Below are 15,244 nucleotides of genomic sequence, written 5' to 3' on the forward strand. Positions count from 1 at the left end.
CTCCCAGATGATTTCCGATCAAATGAACGCTCCGCCCGCATACCTCCAGCAAGGGCAGATATGAACGAGAACAAGTTCCGTATCCGGTCCCGTACATGCCGTTCCAATGGGCACGCGAGATGCCCTACAGTAAATTCCAAATTGCGCCTCTCAATCCTTCCACTCCAAAAGCTTGCCAGCTTCCAAAACGCCAACCATATCGCCCTGGTCCAAAACGGCCAGGAGAGAACCCGAGGTGCAGACGTACTCGCCGTCATCGGCGGCACCTTGCATGCTTCTCACAAAGTCCACGGCGCGACGTATCGTCGTCCCGGAGGAGATGGAGAGCATCTCCGCCCTCGGCACCATCAAATGGGGAATGTCTCTCAGAGAACGTGTGAAGTCCATCGTCGCCAACTTTCTGATGCGGCTCGGCGATGCGACATCATTCCCAACCCGGACCCAGCCCGACGGCGAGTCGTACGCGGCACGGAAGAGGTCCGCGCCGACGCTGGTGTCCGCACAGAGATGTTCCGAGTCATCAATGTCGACCCAGGGAATGGCCAAGTCCAGGATCGTCTGAGGTTTCCGGAACGCGGCGCCGATCGCACCACCCGGATGGTTCTTGGAGAACACCTGTGCGACGCTCGGGTGCAGCTCCTGCGCGGCGGCAATGGCAAGCGCGTCGCCGACGGCCAAGGCGACCGTTGTGGACGTTGTCGGAGCCGAGACACCAAACGACGATGTCTCACTTTCGTGGACTGGTGCTGGGAGAAGAATCGTATCCGGTCGGAGTTTGATAAGCTCGCACGTGTCAGGTCTCGTATGTCCGGTGAGGATGACTAATGATGACGGCTTGTCCAAGTGTGGTAATAGGCTGAAAAGTTCTGAAGTCTTTCCGGAGAATGTGATGAAGAGAAGAATATCGTGCTTCTGGATAATGCCCAAATCGCCGTGGAGAGCATCAATTGGGTTCAGGAACACGGATGTGAGTGAAAGGCTGTTGAAAGTCGCAACGAGCTTGTTCGCAATGTGACCAGACTTTCCAACACCGGTGATGATGAGCTTTCCCTTCTCACCCTTGTGCCGTGTGATTGCCGCAACTGTTCTGCTGAAGCCGTCCCGGGCAACGGGATCTGTCTCGTATAAGTTTGCGACTGACCGGAGTGCTGCGGCTTCTGTCTTGAGAACGTGTGTTGCTGCATGAAGTCTATCCTGGACTTTGGCGGAACTGTCATCGCTCTCGGGGAGGTCGTCGGGCGATCCAAGGCTGAGTTCTTCCAATTCCTCCAAAAAGTCATCTTCTGGGGGTGAGACTGGTGGTGAAGGAGGCGAGGGAGGCGGCATTGAGTCGCAGTGGTTTGCGCCGAGCACAAAGACTGCGCTGGTTTGCACTGGCCGGTGCTCCATGTGATGGCGTTGATCTCCCATTCTGATATTGTGATGTCTTATTCGTGAGTGGTAAACTTCACTGTGAAATGCGCTTCGTGTATGGGCGCAAATGTCTGTATCGTCGCTCAACAAATCGTCAACTTCGTTATCGTTATCGATCAATGAGGACCAGGTTCCGCCGTGGTCCAGTTTTGTGCAATAAGCTATTGCTTCGCGTTCCTAAGTCCAAAGAAAGATGGACACTTCTGCGTTTGAAGAGTACCGAAGCTGGGCTTGAATCACCTAAAATTGAGTCGCGGGGAGCAGCAAGAGTCAAGATCAAGGTTGTGACAGAACTCCATGACGTTCAAGATTCGCAGCTCGGGGGATTATGGGATTTTGTCCGAAGCGCGCGGTCGAGTAAAAGAGGAAGAAGACAAAATGGACTACGTAAGTTATTGTAGAGAGACCGAGCACCCTGCGCTGTAGCGAGGTGACCTTCCCAAACTCACCTTAATTGCTGTCCCCTCCATTCGGGGCTACCCTTGACTTCGCTTCAGGCGTGGTGGGTAGCTCGCCCCGATCCGGTTCCTTGACTGGCCGATAAATCCAACATTGGTGCGGCATGTCGCACGTTGGAGGGATGGCTCTGCATGCCCTGCCTCTGGCGTGATCGAACGAAGCGCGGTGAATGGTTCCCGAGAAAGCATGGGTTGGTAATCAGATCCGGGAATAATAGGCTGGCTAGCCAGGGACGACACAAGCCTTCTTCCCTAGGATGGGGATTGTGGACGCAGATGGCGCTGCCACCGCTTCCGGGCAATTGAGTCAGAGCAGACAGACCGAACAAAGACACGGGCGATAAAGAGGCTTTGCCCCAAGCGCGATAGGAGGTCGGCATCACAAGCAATCCGAGCCTGGTCCTTTTGGTGGGGTTCCGCGAGTCTATGATCCCTCGATGTTTCTCAAGCATGGATTTTGGATATCGATGCGGCCTAGCCTCGCGATGATGCGTGCTTTTGACATATGTCAGAATCGACCATCCCCTGAATATCAAGCTCCGAGTAAAGTTTTTGTTGTTAATTCCCGCTTGACCGCTTCAGCTGGCTGCTGCAGCTGCCTGGCATTGCCGCAAGACATTTTAGAGTACGCCGTTTTCCTATTGTTGAGATCGCGGATCGGATTTCAGCGGAGATTTCGGTCGAACTTTTTCTAGGGTAGACAGATCGCCCAGGGCACTGACAGTCAACACCCTGGCCCCAAGCAATTGACAAGACCGCAAAAGGCCCGGTCTCCGCTTGATGAATGGAGTAGTGATCCGCTCTCGATGCAGAGTATTTTTGACGGTTGCCGTGACTGTACAGTTGTGAAGTCCCCAGTTCTCAATCAGTTTGAGGCACAAAAGTCTCTCAAGAGGCGTGCATCATCAGTTCAACGTTGCTACCGGTGATCAGCGTGTTCTTAATTAAGACTGGCCAGTTGTCAAAGAAGCAACATTTGGCCAATCAAGGTGCCCATGAGCAACACGGTTCTCCAAATCCGAGTGTGCGGCAGTTGAGGGTAGTCACAACAATAAACAATGATCGCTGGTGCACATGGCTTTAGAGCCAACCATTTACCAGCATCAGGTCTGCGCATCGCCAAGGAGAATTATTGTTCTGGACGGACCATGCCGTCTTTGGTGACTTGAGGGTTGCAAGTGCTGTGCTGTTTCGTGAGAATGTTTGGCGAAAAGCAGTTTGAGTTAACTCAAGAGCCCAAAGGGTTGATGGATCGTAGCAAACGAGAGCAATCCAAAGCTGTCGCTCATTGTAGTCGCTTTCGCAATCGTTCATTCCTTGCGATTATGCAGCTTGGCGCGGCTGTCATCGCGGCCCTGAGCCTCACTGCCCATGCTTCCCCGCGGCACGGGTACGAAGTACCTTTGGACTGTACGGAGTACCCCGGGCCAACAAACAGGAGATATCGTGTGGCCCGAACATATACGGCCTCACCGAGGTGAGATCAGCGGCCGACGCGGCTTGCCAGCACGTGGAGGCTGGGACAACGGCCGGCAACTCGCACTGTCCGCATACGTACCGAAAACAGGAAAGGCTTGACTTCCATGGCGTCGACGACCCTTTTGTCGAATTTCCGATGGAGACAAGCGGTGTTAATAAAGTCGAAAGGGGGTAGGCAATCTGATTTGAGTTCTCGGGAGTCTGGCATTTCAACGACGATCGGCGATCTGGCGTGGACTCAATTTCTGGTGCTTGCACAGGTTAGGCGTCTTGTGCCAAGGCAGCTTAGCGGCAGGGCTACCGCACTCCAATACCTCACGGTCGTTATCGGAGCAGGGCAAAATTGCGAATTATTCCGTGAGGCTGGGCTTGAGCTGATTGGAAAGATTGTGAATAGGTAAGTCCGGGGCCGACATAGTTGTTGTCGACGAAGGTATCCTTCGACAAGCCATATCTTCCATTCGGAGCCGCAAACAACAATTCTCTTGTGGTGCGAGGAACCGACGTTGAAGATGTGTCGCTAGATATAGAGCGGGTGCAGATGACGGTCTTGGTGTTTATAACCCCCCCCCCCAACCCCCACGATCCAGGCGTCTGACAGAGCTAGGGGTTCGCAGGCGGTTAGCACGGCAGGCCTGGTTGGTTTAGGCAGTCGAATAAGAAGGCCACATTGCCTCGATCTCGTCGACTTGAACATCTGTTCTGAACTTTTGAATCCAACGACATTCGGATAGTGTCTCACGGGCCCATCTGTCTTCCTGACAGCGTGCTCCTCCCGGAGTTGCTGGTGGGAAAGAGAGGAGGCTGCGACGAAGCTGGACTGTAGCAGAGAGCGATAGCTTGAGCTTTCATCAGATGGCGATCCGTGCAGGATCGAGCGGTGAAGACCAAGGTGTCGCTAAGGTGAGGCAAAGCAAGATGAGATGGTGCTTTGTCCATCACTAACAATATCGGGTCGACACTAAGCCAGCGATGCCACCCAAGCAATGGAATCTTTGCTGGTCAGAAACACGGCGGTTGCAGTAGTGGGGAGTGGGCAGTCGGTGATCTGTGAGATGCGAGGGTGACGGACGTAGCAGCAAGCAGCAAGCAGTGGCAGTGAAGCACTGCAAGAGGATGGGATGGGAGAGACGGGGGGCGGGATGGTGTGGCAGGTGTCCCCGTGACATGCATGTTCGCTGCAACTCTTGGCTGCAACTGCCTGTAGCTGTGTTCCTGCTGTCGAGGAAAGGTACTTTATAAACAGCATTGTCTTGTATGACAAGAGATGTACCTTTCCTACGTAACTGGTGTTGCAAGCTTGCCCACGGCTTCCCGAATCAGGCAAGTAGTGTCATAACGACGACCGGTCTGGCCACCACCAATCGCTGATAGACAACCCCCCCAGCTGCCAGCTTTCCCATCCCAGATCCAGTTGTTCCTTCCAAGGCAATTTGGCCATCTTCAATTCTTGCCTCACCCATCTTCTTCTCTTCCCAAGGCAGAAAGGAGGGAAAAAGAAGACAACAACGACCTTGCAACACTTCCACAGTGACCTGTTTCTATACAGCTGTCGATTCGCAAAGATGACACGAGTCTCCGTCTACAGCGCCGCCCTCGTGGCCTTTGTCGCTGGTAAGTTTTTGCCTTGCGCCCGCCCCCCCGAGAACCCAAAAGCAGAGGGATCCACCCAGCATCGTCATCGCTGTTCTTGTGAGCGCATCTCAGCTGGGAGGCCTGCGACGGCATGCAGCTATGGCAGACGGAGGGGAGGAACATCAACGAATGCCTCGAAAAGATGAAGGAGATTGGACAATGCTGACATGTCAATTTAGCGACGGCGATGATTATTGCGTCCATTACGCTCCCCCACTGGGTCACCTACACCGTGACGACCGCCGAAGGCAAGGAATACTCAAAACACATCGGTCTCCATCGATCATGTTCCAGTGGGTTCAACGAGCCATGCCAGGTGTTTCCGACCGAGGAGCTGTGTAGCGCAAATGGCGAACGTTATTTCTGTTCAATGTGGCGCTCTGTTGGCTTCCTGGCCTCCTTCTCGACCATCCTGCATCTCGCGTCCATTGTCACGTTCCTTGTCATCATGGGCGGTGGCAAATACAAGCGCGAAACCGGCTGGACAGTTCTCGGCGGGCTTCTGGTATTTGTCGCGGCTATCGAGTTCACGCTGATGGGCATTGTGGTAAGCGATCTATTCAATGCGCTGGACACGAAAACAAGGCTAAATATCGTTATTCACAGGCATACCTTTACGACAACGACGAGCAGTTCCAGGTTCCTGGCTGGGGGCTGGACTCCTCTTGGATCCTGTGTACCGTGAGCGCTTCAATCTCGATTCTGTGTGCCGCTGGATTGGCCATCTCCGCCTTTGTGCTCCCGCCAGAGGAGGGCTACGAGTTCCTTAACGATCCCATGCCGTAATCGACATAATCACCGACCAAAGATTGAGTTTAGAATCAGCTACCGAATCGTGGCGCATACAGAAAACTGGCGTCTTGATTTGGCTTCAAGGGGGTGCATGTTCTTTTCTTCCCGTTAGCTTACATGATGAAGGAGTTTTCACATTTGCAATTTTGAAGCGGCTTAAGATGATGAGAGTGGATGCATCTGGTATATGCGCCAAATAATCTAGGTATACAACACAGAATACACGACTTTTACCTTCTATGATAGTGTTGATCATGCCGAGAGCGTAGAACCTTAGTTGAAAAGTGACGCAGTGAGGCGATGTAGATAAGCGCGGGCTAAGGTATTCGGGACCCGCCGCATCCCCGCATTCACATATCCATCTCTCCCGCCGTCCAATATCAAACGGTGCGCCACTGCGAAACTCAGATAAGCCCTTGCGATTTCGTCAAACCTCACAGTAAACGAAAGTTTTCTTTCAAGAACTCCCATCCGGGACCATCAAAAAAGCTATATTGTCCTGAATCTTATCAAGACAATCTTTACCCCTTTTCCCTATCAACCCAAACACGACTCATCACCATGACGGTCCCCGCTCAAGACGAGGGTCTCACCCCGGAGCAGCTCGAATCTTTCCACCGCGACGGCTACCTCGTCATCCCCCGCGCCCTATCCCCGGACACCGTCTCCGGCCTCCTCGCCGAGACCCACTCCCTGCTGGACAACTTCTCCCTCGCCGACCACCCCATGACACGCTTCTCCACCGGCGAGAAGGCAGACCACGTCGGCGACGACTACTTCCTCTCCTCGGGCGACAAGGTCCGCTTCTTCTTTGAGGAGGACGCTTTCGACGACGAGGGCAACCTCGTGAAACCCAAAGCCCGTGCCATCAACAAGATTGGTCACTACCTGCACGTCCTCTCCCCGCCCTTTGCCGCCATCTCGGATCCCGCGTCTTCTACTACCGGCAGTGCCGGCAGTGGCCCCGTCCGGGGTAAACCGGCCGCCGTGGCCCGCAGCCTCGGGTTCCGGGACCCGCGGTGCCTACAGAGCATGATCATCTGCAAGCAACCCGAGATCGGCGGCGCCGTGCCCCCACACCAGGATTCAACCTTCTTGTACACGGACCCGCCGTCCGCTGTGGGCTTCTGGTACGCCCTCGAGGATGCGACGCTCGAGAACGGGTGTCTTTCTTTCTTGCCTGGTTCGCACCGCTGGGCACCCGTGTCAAGCCGGCTCGTGCGCAAGGCCGGGGACGCGGGGACGGAGATGGTGGACAATGAGGGCCCGCGGTTCCCGCCTGGCGATGTGTACGGCGCGGAGAAGGCGAGCGAGCAGGAAAAGGCCGGGGAGGGGAACTATGTGCCTGGGGAGGTCAAGGCTGGGGATCTGGTGTTGATTCACGGCAACTTGCTGCACAAGAGCGAGAAAAATTTGAGTCAGAAGGGACGCATCATTTACACGTTTCACGTCATTGAGGGAGAGGGGAACAAGTATGACGAGAGGAACTGGTTGCAGCCGCCCAAGGCTGGGTTCACCAGGTTGTATTCTTCTTAGCTGGAGGTAGAAAGTCGTGGGTATTCCTTTGATGGAGACTCAAGTCTGCTCCTAATGAAATAAATAGATCAAACAATCCTTTATATCCTGACATCGGGATGTTGTACTGAGTAGTGGGGGGGGGGGGGGTAAGTAGAGAGATGAGGATAGACACCAGAAAGAGGTATGCTACTATTTCTTCGACTCTGTCCGCTTCTTAGAAACTTCCTCCTCTTCCTCGCTATCGTCCTCGCTGCTGTCATCTTCCTCTTCCGACGATGATGATGACTCGCTCGAAGACTCGGCTTCCCGCTGAGCGGCCTGGCGCTGTACCTCGCTCGCGTTGTCCGATTCATCGTCGGAGTCGCTATCGCTGTCTGAATCCGAAGAGTCTGAATCAGATGATTCCTCAGAACTCGACTCGTCGACATTGGTACGTCTCTTGCGACGGCGGGGGGCCTTTTCCTTCGTTGTGCCGTCGTTGAGCTTGACCCGCTTGTCTGCAGACTCCTCCTCCTGAGCCGCAGCCGCCTGGGCAGGAGGGGCCGTCTCCTCGGTATCAATGGTCATGGCGTCGCTATCCTCGCTGTCAGACAACTCCTCCAATATCGTCTCGGCACGCATGCGCTTGATGACCCTCTGGGTGATGACGACGTCCGTGGACTTGGACACGAAGCCGGCCTCGTCGAAGCGCTTCCTCTTGGAGCCGGAGCCATTGCCGAGCTGCATCAGGCCACCCAGTACCTTTTCGTACTCTGACTGCTTCCCCTCCATGTCCGGCGTGCCTACGGGGAAGGCAGCCTTGCCCTTCTCGGCGTCCTCCTTCTTCACTTCCGCCGCCGTCTCCAGCAGCCGCGACCGCGTGAAGCCCTTGAGGTCTTGGATATACTCGTAAAAGGTGCCAATATCGCTCGACGGGATCGCGTCGGGGTGGAAGACCCGCTTCATCAGGATCGTTTGGTGGTTCTTGTTGAACTTCCACGTCTGGCGGGAGGACTTCCAGTTCTTGAGGTACTCAAGGGAGGGCTTGATGTCGGCGGTCGGCTGCTGGGTCGCTGGCTTGGAGCTCTTCTTCTTGTTCTTCTTGGGATCGGTGGCGGTGGTGAAGGTGTTCTTCTTGACGTCGTCGGCAAAGGTAACGGACTTTTGCTTCCTCAAGGTCGGAGTTGCATTGCTGTCGCCGTCGGTGCGGGTCCTTTTGAAGGGGGAGTTGGAGTTGTACGCAGGGGGAGGAGTAGGCTGATCTAGACGTTTCCTTTTGGCGGCGGCGGCGGCGGCCGGCGAGGCGTAGGCGGCGTTGACGACGGGGCCGCTGGCGTCCCGGTCGTGGTGTTGTTGCCCGTTGGGCTTCGATCCCTCGGCAGGAGCAGGGCCGCCAATCTCTGCGCCGGATGCGGGCTGCTTGAGCTTGAGGCCCAATCGTTTCCAGGCCGGGACGTTTGGTGCGGAGGACATGACGGGCAGCGGGCACACCCTCTTTTTTTCTTCCTCTCGGCTTTGTCTATCGGGTTTTCCTCTGAAGGGAGGGGGGAGGGGTTTGCTGCTGCTTCCTCGGGCCGCTGCTGGATCGGAATTTGCGTTGCTGCGTGTTTGGCCTGACGAGACAAGCAAGAAATGCAGAATTGGGCCGCTTCAATGTTTTCCACGTGCGATTGGCTTGTTCGACTGGAATGCTGTGGCCTCGTATACCGCAGTCCTATTGGGCGCAATGGGTGGTGCTTGACACTTGAAAAGAGAGTATCGGGAATGGTCCCAATACTTTTTTTTTTCTGGCTCTGAATACCGACCGCCCTGCCAAAAATTTGGCAGCAGCAGAGATGCGTTGTCGTTCCCACTGGGCAGGGGTGCCCCGCTGCTCCCTGGTCAATTGGTGTACGTACCGGAAAGTGCCGCTTCAGTGTCAGACCCAGCACGTGCGACCTACCTTAAGGTGAGCAACCCGAGCTGCCTTATGTAAGCTTTGCGTCGATGGATAGTTGTAGCCTTAGAGATTGACCCCGAATGCAAGGCATCCACTCAGCCTTCCAGCCCAGGCCCTGGAGCTTCCCGGTGCCGTTGCCTCGCCTGCTCCAGGCAAGCTCCTGCAAACGCGTCGACATCCAAGAGCTCCGCTAGAGCTCAACCCCGACTTCATTGACGACACCCACCTCCACCTTCCACCCATCAACGACTCTTTGAAGCTATTGACGACCGACCACGACTTTCTTCGACGTAATTTGATCAACGTAACCACAGCAATACCGCCAAGATGTCGGGTACGTCCGTCCTACAATAGCTAGCCTCAACCCTTGCAAATGCCCACCATAGCTAACATGTCTTCCCTCATTCAGGTGGCTCAGCTTACGACCGACACATCACGATCTTCTCTGAGCAGGGAAGATTGTACCAAGTCGGTATGTACAGTCTTCTTTCCCGCGAACCGATTGCCCCTCCCTGTGGTGATGCCGTCATGCGGGGCTCGACTCAACCTGGCCTGGAAGTAGTCGATGGGACTGACGATACGATATCGAATAGAATATGCCTTCAAGGCAATCACAGCCGCCAACATCATGTCGATAGGTGTCAGAGGCAAGGACTGCGCCGTTGTCCTGTCTCAGAAGAAGGTCCCTGTAGGTCGAGAATCAGCTGAGTTGCCAGTAGAGGGAGAGGGACTGACCCAGTTACAAGGATAAACTCATCGACCCCGCCTCCGTCTCCCATCTCTTCCAGCTCTCCCCATCTGTTGGGTGCGTGATCACGGGCTCCATCGCCGACGCCCGCGCCTTCTCCCAGCGTGCCCAGGGCGAGGCAGCAGAGTTCCGCTACAAGTACGGCTACGAAATGCCCGCCGATGCGTTGGCGAAGAGGTTGGCCAACATCAGCCAGGTCTACACACAAAGAGTAAGCAGGATACAAATGTCGAGGTGGTTGTGTGAACAGGAACTGACGGGTGGTCTAGGCCTACATGCGCCCTTACGGCGTTGCAACGACGCTCATCTCATTGGACTCTGAGTTCGGACCTCAGCTGTTCAAGTGCGATCCCGCCGGATACTACATTGGCTACAAGGGTACTGCGGCCGGTCCCAAGCAGCAGGAGGCTCTCAACCACCTGGAGAAGAAGCTGCGCAACAAGGAGGCCGCCCCTGGTGACTGGACGGAAGTTGTTGAGCTCGCTATCACGACGCTCAGCACTGTCCTGAGCATGGACTTCAAGAAGGGCGAGATCGAGATCGGCATTGTTGGGGGACCTCGTGCGGACGGCAAGGAAGGTACGGATTCCGGCTTCCGGATCCTGACTGAAGATGAGATCGACGAGCGGTTACAGGCGATTGCGGAGAAGGACTGAGGTGGAAGAAACACATTCCGGACGGTGGAGGCTGGGGATAGTTGGTGCAGCGGATGCTCAGTCCAAAGCGACACTGATTCGTTGACAGGTCAGATCACGCATGAGCTTTGCGGGATATTGCAGATGAGAATCAAGCTTAAAGTCCTACGAACCGAGATCCCCGCACACGATTGTATTACTAGCCAGCCTACCAATCACTATAGATCAAGACATTTGGAAGATGCCGCCATGATAAACCCCATGATTATCGATGCGAGCTATGCGACTCGTGGCTTGGCTGAGTGCTGACCGAGTAGGCATGTGGGAAAGTCATGGCTTGCCCGAGTCCAGCGGATATCGTGATTCACGGAGTTTGCGCCGGACATTACCTGGACGAGGTATGAGACAGCAGAAAATATGAGCGCTCATCTAGCCCAGTCAAACTGGAGGAGCAATATCGAAGAACGGGCGTCGGATACTCCCATGAGGCTGTCATGGTGTCGTGAAACGGTCTCATAGGGCGGCCAGTGGTATTAAGTGAGTCGACCTTTCTAAAAAAGCAAAAAATTGCATATGGGAAATGATGCTGATAGCAGCAGGTTGGACCATTGGGAGCGTCTGATTGCTCAGCGACCCGAAGTCAGAAATGCTGTGCAAATGCAAGGCCATATTTCCTTTATTGGGGGCTGCAGAGTTCACGAGGCCGAGACAAGGATGACGGTTGTCGAGGAAGATGGCGTCCCGAGTCAGAGCTGGAGATATCAGCCCCCAAAGGCTCCCGACCAGTCCTTTCACAGCAATCGAGTGCCGTAAGGAAAACACCTCCCGAGTCTCCCAGTCAGCCTTCTGCTAAGTCACAAAGGGTAACGGGGACGGGGGCCTAATGTGGGTGACGGTTTTACGATACTGGTTCAGCTGGAACAAAACGTGCCAAACGTGCCAGTCGTCGGCGAACGTCACGGTTTCGACAGTTGATTGGTTGTTATCCCCGTCAAGCCACGAAGCTGTGGAGCAGCACTGCATGCAAAGCTCCAGCCCGTTTCCTATTCCGGCCGCCAAGTCTGATGTGGATGCAGCTGAAGATCCACCAGCCTTACCTTATTCCGCATCCCTGCTACCGACCTGTCCGTTCTACCGGAGAAAATACTCACTTTGCGATGGGCTGGATGGAGGCTCTTTGGTTTTTTTGGCGGGTTTTTTCTTCGTCATCCCAACTTGTCTTCCCCCCCGGCCTGCCGACGAAGACCATGTGTTCCATCCCACCGTCCCAGATCTTCCCACCCTCTCCCCCGGCAGGTCTCACATCCCATGCAGCCTTGTCCGGGCCATGGTGAATGGCTGCAGCCATGATTTCCCATGCTGACCTGACCGCATTACACGCCAGACTATCATCAATTATGATAGCCGTCCAGGGCTGGAACGTGGTCTTACAGGCTTTCAAGATGCAAGTTGGCATCATTCCAAGGCCTCCTGGACAGGCAGAGAAGTTTTTCTCTGTCGCATCATCTCACCGGGAACCGGGGGTATGCCACCAGCTTGGCTAGGGTCTCCGTCTAGCTTTGAGCTTGCAAAGCCATCCCAACTGCCAGGAACCCGGCGTGTATTTTCAGATTCGCCAGCTAGCCCCATCAGCGAACTGGAGGGCCGTGGGTGTCAATCCAGATGAACCAAGGGTTCATTGGACACAACCCTCTCAATGAGCTCATGCATCCCTATGGGGCTCCCTCCGCTCGAAGGACCCGGGCATGGGTTCATTCGTGGTTCATTCATGGTTCCTGACGGGAGCCAGGCTTGACCTTGATTCGGACTACGCTCCGTAAACTTTCGCGGTTGAATTCTCGTGTCCTTTGGAGGCCGTCCAGAACATACAAAAGGAAAAGAGCGTGGCGTTCGAAGTTTGATGTCGATCATCATGCTCCATCCAGTGTTTCATGGTATTCGAAAGTAATAGCCTCTCGTTCGCTAATCTGGCACTAATCTTTCTATCTTTCACTTTACTCGGCCCGTTTCCTTAACATCGGATTTCCTTGGATTACTGAGAGCACTAATCTACCCTATGTGCTATCACAATGGACGGATGTAAGTTCTCCTACGGCAAAGACGCTCTATCAGATGTATTCCGGATGGCAGTGGCTCTCTTGGTGCGCTTGAATCTAATCTTTTTGTCAGTGAACGACTACCGAACGACGAGAGTAGCCGAAGTCCTTTCCGATTTCCGCACGTTGCAGTACTACATCGCGGCAGCACCCACAGATCCCAACAACATGGAGGACTACTACACAGAAGGCTGGGCGGCGTTGCGCCAATGCTCCCTTGACGGGCAGCACATTCTCAACTGCGCCGCCGACACCAGCGTGCCACAAGCAAGCGGCGGGACCCTTGAGCAGGAGAAAGCGGAGCTGAGGCAGTGAGGATATCTCTCTCTGACTCGACTTGGGCACGCGAGCTGACTTTGGCCAGATGTTTGCTTGACGCATTTTCGAGGAGACACGAGTGTCAAAAGATCTACCTGCGACAAGCTGCTGCGCAGCGATGGGTCACAAACAGGGATGGAATTCTACAGGGCGCGCGACCGAACTCGAGGAATCAATCACATTTGAGAGCGTGTGATCAACAGCTACGAGCTGTAAGTCTATGATACATCGAGAGCGTTGAGAATACGGGGGGCACGTTGGACTGATACGATGACTCTAGGAGCTCGCTACCATCACCGACGAGACGATCTACAACGAACTACAGGCATCCGATGCCACAATGGGCCGCTGGACGGCCGAGGACCCAAGCCAACGAGGTGTGCAGCGTTGGCTCCGCGCACGTCGACCATAGAGTTTCCGTCACGATATCCATGAGACGAACTAAGATGACTGGGATGTTCGATGATTCAAGACAAAAAGAGTAATGTTTCTTTTGACGGCATCGGGGATGGGGATTTTTGACATAAACGGCGCATGGAGGATACCATTTACGAAGCGAGCGTTTCGATAATGTCTTTGCTTTTTCATTTCTTTGCTGGACTGCATTATTACTAGGTTTTCACAAGCGAGCTGGACGCGCTTGGACGGGAAGAAGGTCCAGGAAGACCAAACGACTACAGAGAGGATGTTTCTGATGGGCGGTGGATCTTGAACGGTAGAAGTTTAGATGACTGAAGCTGCCTGGCGCAGGCACGTTGTTCGCTTTTACTGTATATATATTTACACGTCTTCTACATGGCTTGAAATGCCAGATATCATATCTTGCATTATGCACCTTGAACGAGACATCAGCACGTATAGGTCTCATACATGCACCGTATCTCTTCTCGAAAGGGCCCTCAAATCATTGAGGCTCAAAATCAGTACTTCGTCTTGCTATGCACGCATAACGCTATTCCTGAAAGAGACAAAACCATGCCGACCAAGGTTTCTGCAGCATATTAGCATCGTAGCCAATCGAAGGGGTTTCTCGGTCTCTGAAAGTCCACACTTACCTCGACTAATGACCTTCTTCTCAACCCACCAGTCTCCGATGACAGTGAAGAGGAACGCCAAGGTATTGACGATGGGGACCGTCAAACTCAATTCTAGCACATTTGCCGTTATTCACACGGACCTCTTTTCTTCCGGATTCTTTCTTCTCCAAAGGAGAGGATATGGATGGAAAGGGGAACTGAAAAGGATACTCACCAGCTTGTCCAATAAGTAGGAAGAACCAAACGCTCCCGGTCAAGTTAATTAGCAGCGGCACGGCATACCGCGGGTTCCGCAACAGGTCGACGACGCCGAAGAAGGCGCCGTACACCCGGCTCCGGAGCCAGCTGTTCTTGACGGCTTCGGTGTCGAGGACGGGGTGCGGGGGCGGGTTGTGGTCCTTTGCGGCGCGGCGGATGAAGGGGGTGGTGAAGCCCCACGCCAGGCCGACGAGAAGGAAGCCGGCGACATAGTTAATGGCTGCCGGTTGGGATTCGGGGGCGTCTGGTGATGTCATTCTGGAGGGGTTGGCCGGCAGTTGATGCGCGTGGGTGGGTGTGTGAGTGGTGTTTTGTTTCTCAGCCTCGTTTCGATATTTGGAGTGAGGTGTGGTTACATCAGCTGAGGCTCTATTGAACGCTGATTGTGAGAATTGACGGGGAAAGGATGATTTGGTGGTGTTTGCGATGGGATGCCGACGGTCACGCGAGGACGGGGAACTGAGACGGGATGGAGTGTAGTCGGATTGGGGATAGGCAGGGGCCCGAGCGAAGCCTCAGCTCAGCCACGCGACAGGTGTGGGTACTTTGTCCCTGACAGCCGCGCTTGGGGTGCTGAGTGGTCGGTAAGTCCGATCTGACATGGGCACCGCGGCGGCACTAGCCGAGCGGCTGACTTCACCGACTTCAACACCTTTTTGGCGCGGCGGCAGTGGTCTTCTTTGTCGATAACGTCACCTGAAAGATGCAGCATCACCGAAAATAGACATCATCGCGAAGATGGTGAAGAGGCCTCTCGCGATGCGGCACAAGCACAATCGAGTTTGCTGCAATGGCTTCAGTTTCCCTTTAATTACTCATGGATCTAGTCATGAACCTGGGAGACTTTGGGAGTTTGGCGACACCACGTTCAGGTCAAATGGGTCGATCTACCCTGCAGGTGTAAGTATCAAGATGGACTTTTCTGGCGCCAGACCAATC

At 54.5% G+C, this 15,244-nt stretch overlaps 7 protein-coding genes across 7 annotated transcripts; 4 read left to right on the forward strand and 3 right to left on the reverse strand.

Moving 5' to 3' along the window:
• Positions 1–150: 150 nt before the first annotated feature.
• BDP81DRAFT_389311 (SIS domain-containing protein) lies at positions 151–1,410 on the reverse strand (the record flags this gene model as incomplete). The annotated part of the gene is made up of 1 exon (XM_060587241.1): positions 151–1,410. The coding sequence occupies one exon, from the start codon at positions 1,408–1,410 to the stop codon at positions 151–153; it is 1,260 nt and encodes a 419-aa protein (XP_060450185.1).
• A 3,505-nt stretch (positions 1,411–4,915) lies between these two features.
• On the forward strand, positions 4,916–5,771 carry BDP81DRAFT_308088 (uncharacterized protein; the record flags this gene model as incomplete). The annotated part of the gene is made up of 3 exons (XM_060583417.1): positions 4,916–4,964; positions 5,165–5,532; positions 5,592–5,771. 3 exons carry the CDS (start codon positions 4,916–4,918, stop codon positions 5,769–5,771), a joined length of 597 nt encoding a protein of 198 aa, XP_060450186.1.
• Positions 5,772–6,146: 375 nt separating this feature from the next.
• On the forward strand, positions 6,147–7,481 carry BDP81DRAFT_415065 (uncharacterized protein). The gene is made up of 2 exons (XM_060589417.1): positions 6,147–7,437; positions 7,458–7,481. Exon 1 carries the CDS (start codon positions 6,339–6,341, stop codon positions 7,311–7,313), a length of 975 nt encoding a protein of 324 aa, XP_060450187.1. The 5' UTR covers positions 6,147–6,338; the 3' UTR covers positions 7,314–7,437; positions 7,458–7,481.
• BDP81DRAFT_415066 (uncharacterized protein) lies at positions 7,429–9,144 on the reverse strand. The gene has a single exon (XM_060589418.1). The coding sequence runs from the start codon at positions 8,745–8,747 to the stop codon at positions 7,485–7,487; it is 1,263 nt and encodes a 420-aa protein (XP_060450188.1). The 5' UTR covers positions 8,748–9,144; the 3' UTR covers positions 7,429–7,484.
• A 251-nt stretch (positions 9,145–9,395) lies between these two features.
• BDP81DRAFT_78673 (proteasome A-type and B-type) lies at positions 9,396–10,893 on the forward strand. Its single transcript, XM_060596274.1, has 5 exons — positions 9,396–9,547; positions 9,623–9,685; positions 9,807–9,901; positions 9,960–10,172; positions 10,231–10,893. Exons 1-5 carry the CDS (start codon positions 9,541–9,543, stop codon positions 10,615–10,617), a joined length of 765 nt encoding a protein of 254 aa, XP_060450189.1. The 5' UTR covers positions 9,396–9,540; the 3' UTR covers positions 10,618–10,893.
• Positions 10,894–12,360: 1,467 nt separating this feature from the next.
• On the forward strand, positions 12,361–13,580 carry BDP81DRAFT_78712 (uncharacterized protein). Its single transcript, XM_060596276.1, has 4 exons — positions 12,361–12,675; positions 12,766–13,003; positions 13,057–13,222; positions 13,291–13,580. Exons 1-4 carry the CDS (start codon positions 12,666–12,668, stop codon positions 13,420–13,422), a joined length of 546 nt encoding a protein of 181 aa, XP_060450190.1. The 5' UTR covers positions 12,361–12,665; the 3' UTR covers positions 13,423–13,580.
• A 107-nt stretch (positions 13,581–13,687) lies between these two features.
• On the reverse strand, positions 13,688–14,627 carry BDP81DRAFT_78705 (uncharacterized protein). Its single transcript, XM_060596275.1, has 3 exons — positions 14,262–14,627; positions 14,066–14,158; positions 13,688–14,001 (listed from the first exon to the last, which is right to left on the reverse strand). The coding sequence occupies exons 1-3, from the start codon at positions 14,560–14,562 to the stop codon at positions 13,931–13,933; spliced, it is 465 nt and encodes a 154-aa protein (XP_060450191.1). The 5' UTR covers positions 14,563–14,627; the 3' UTR covers positions 13,688–13,930.
• Positions 14,628–15,244: the final 617 nt, after the last annotated feature.

Source organism: Colletotrichum phormii (assembly GCF_030913505.1).
Source record: "Colletotrichum phormii strain CBS 102054 chromosome Unknown BDP81scaffold_2, whole genome shotgun sequence".
Lineage (NCBI taxonomy): Eukaryota > Fungi > Ascomycota > Sordariomycetes > Glomerellales > Glomerellaceae > Colletotrichum > Colletotrichum phormii.

Excerpts from the sequence above, each read along its gene's own strand:
- BDP81DRAFT_415065 (XM_060589417.1), top strand. The coding sequence starts at position 6,339 with ATGACGGTCCCCGCTCAAGACGAGGGTCTCACCCCGGAGCAGCTCGAA.
- BDP81DRAFT_415066 (XM_060589418.1), bottom strand. The coding sequence starts at position 8,747 with ATGTCCTCCGCACCAAACGTCCCGGCCTGGAAACGATTGGGCCTCAAG.
- BDP81DRAFT_78673 (XM_060596274.1), top strand. Across the intron at positions 9,686-9,806 it reads GGGAAGATTGTACCAAGTCG|AATATGCCTTCAAGGCAATC; the intron begins GTATGTACAGTC and ends GATATCGAATAG. Across the intron at positions 9,902-9,959 it reads TGTCTCAGAAGAAGGTCCCT|GATAAACTCATCGACCCCGC; the intron begins GTAGGTCGAGAA and ends CCCAGTTACAAG.
- BDP81DRAFT_78712 (XM_060596276.1), top strand. Across the intron at positions 13,004-13,056 it reads GAGAAAGCGGAGCTGAGGCA|ATGTTTGCTTGACGCATTTT; the intron begins GTGAGGATATCT and ends GACTTTGGCCAG. Across the intron at positions 13,223-13,290 it reads GTGATCAACAGCTACGAGCT|GAGCTCGCTACCATCACCGA; the intron begins GTAAGTCTATGA and ends CGATGACTCTAG.
- BDP81DRAFT_78705 (XM_060596275.1), bottom strand. The coding sequence starts at position 14,562 with ATGACATCACCAGACGCCCCCGAATCCCAACCGGCAGCCATTAACTAT. Across the intron at positions 14,159-14,261 it reads CCTACTTATTGGACAAGCTG|AATTGAGTTTGACGGTCCCC; the intron begins GTGAGTATCCTT and ends CAAATGTGCTAG. Across the intron at positions 14,002-14,065 it reads GAAGAAGGTCATTAGTCGAG|AAACCTTGGTCGGCATGGTT; the intron begins GTAAGTGTGGAC and ends AATATGCTGCAG.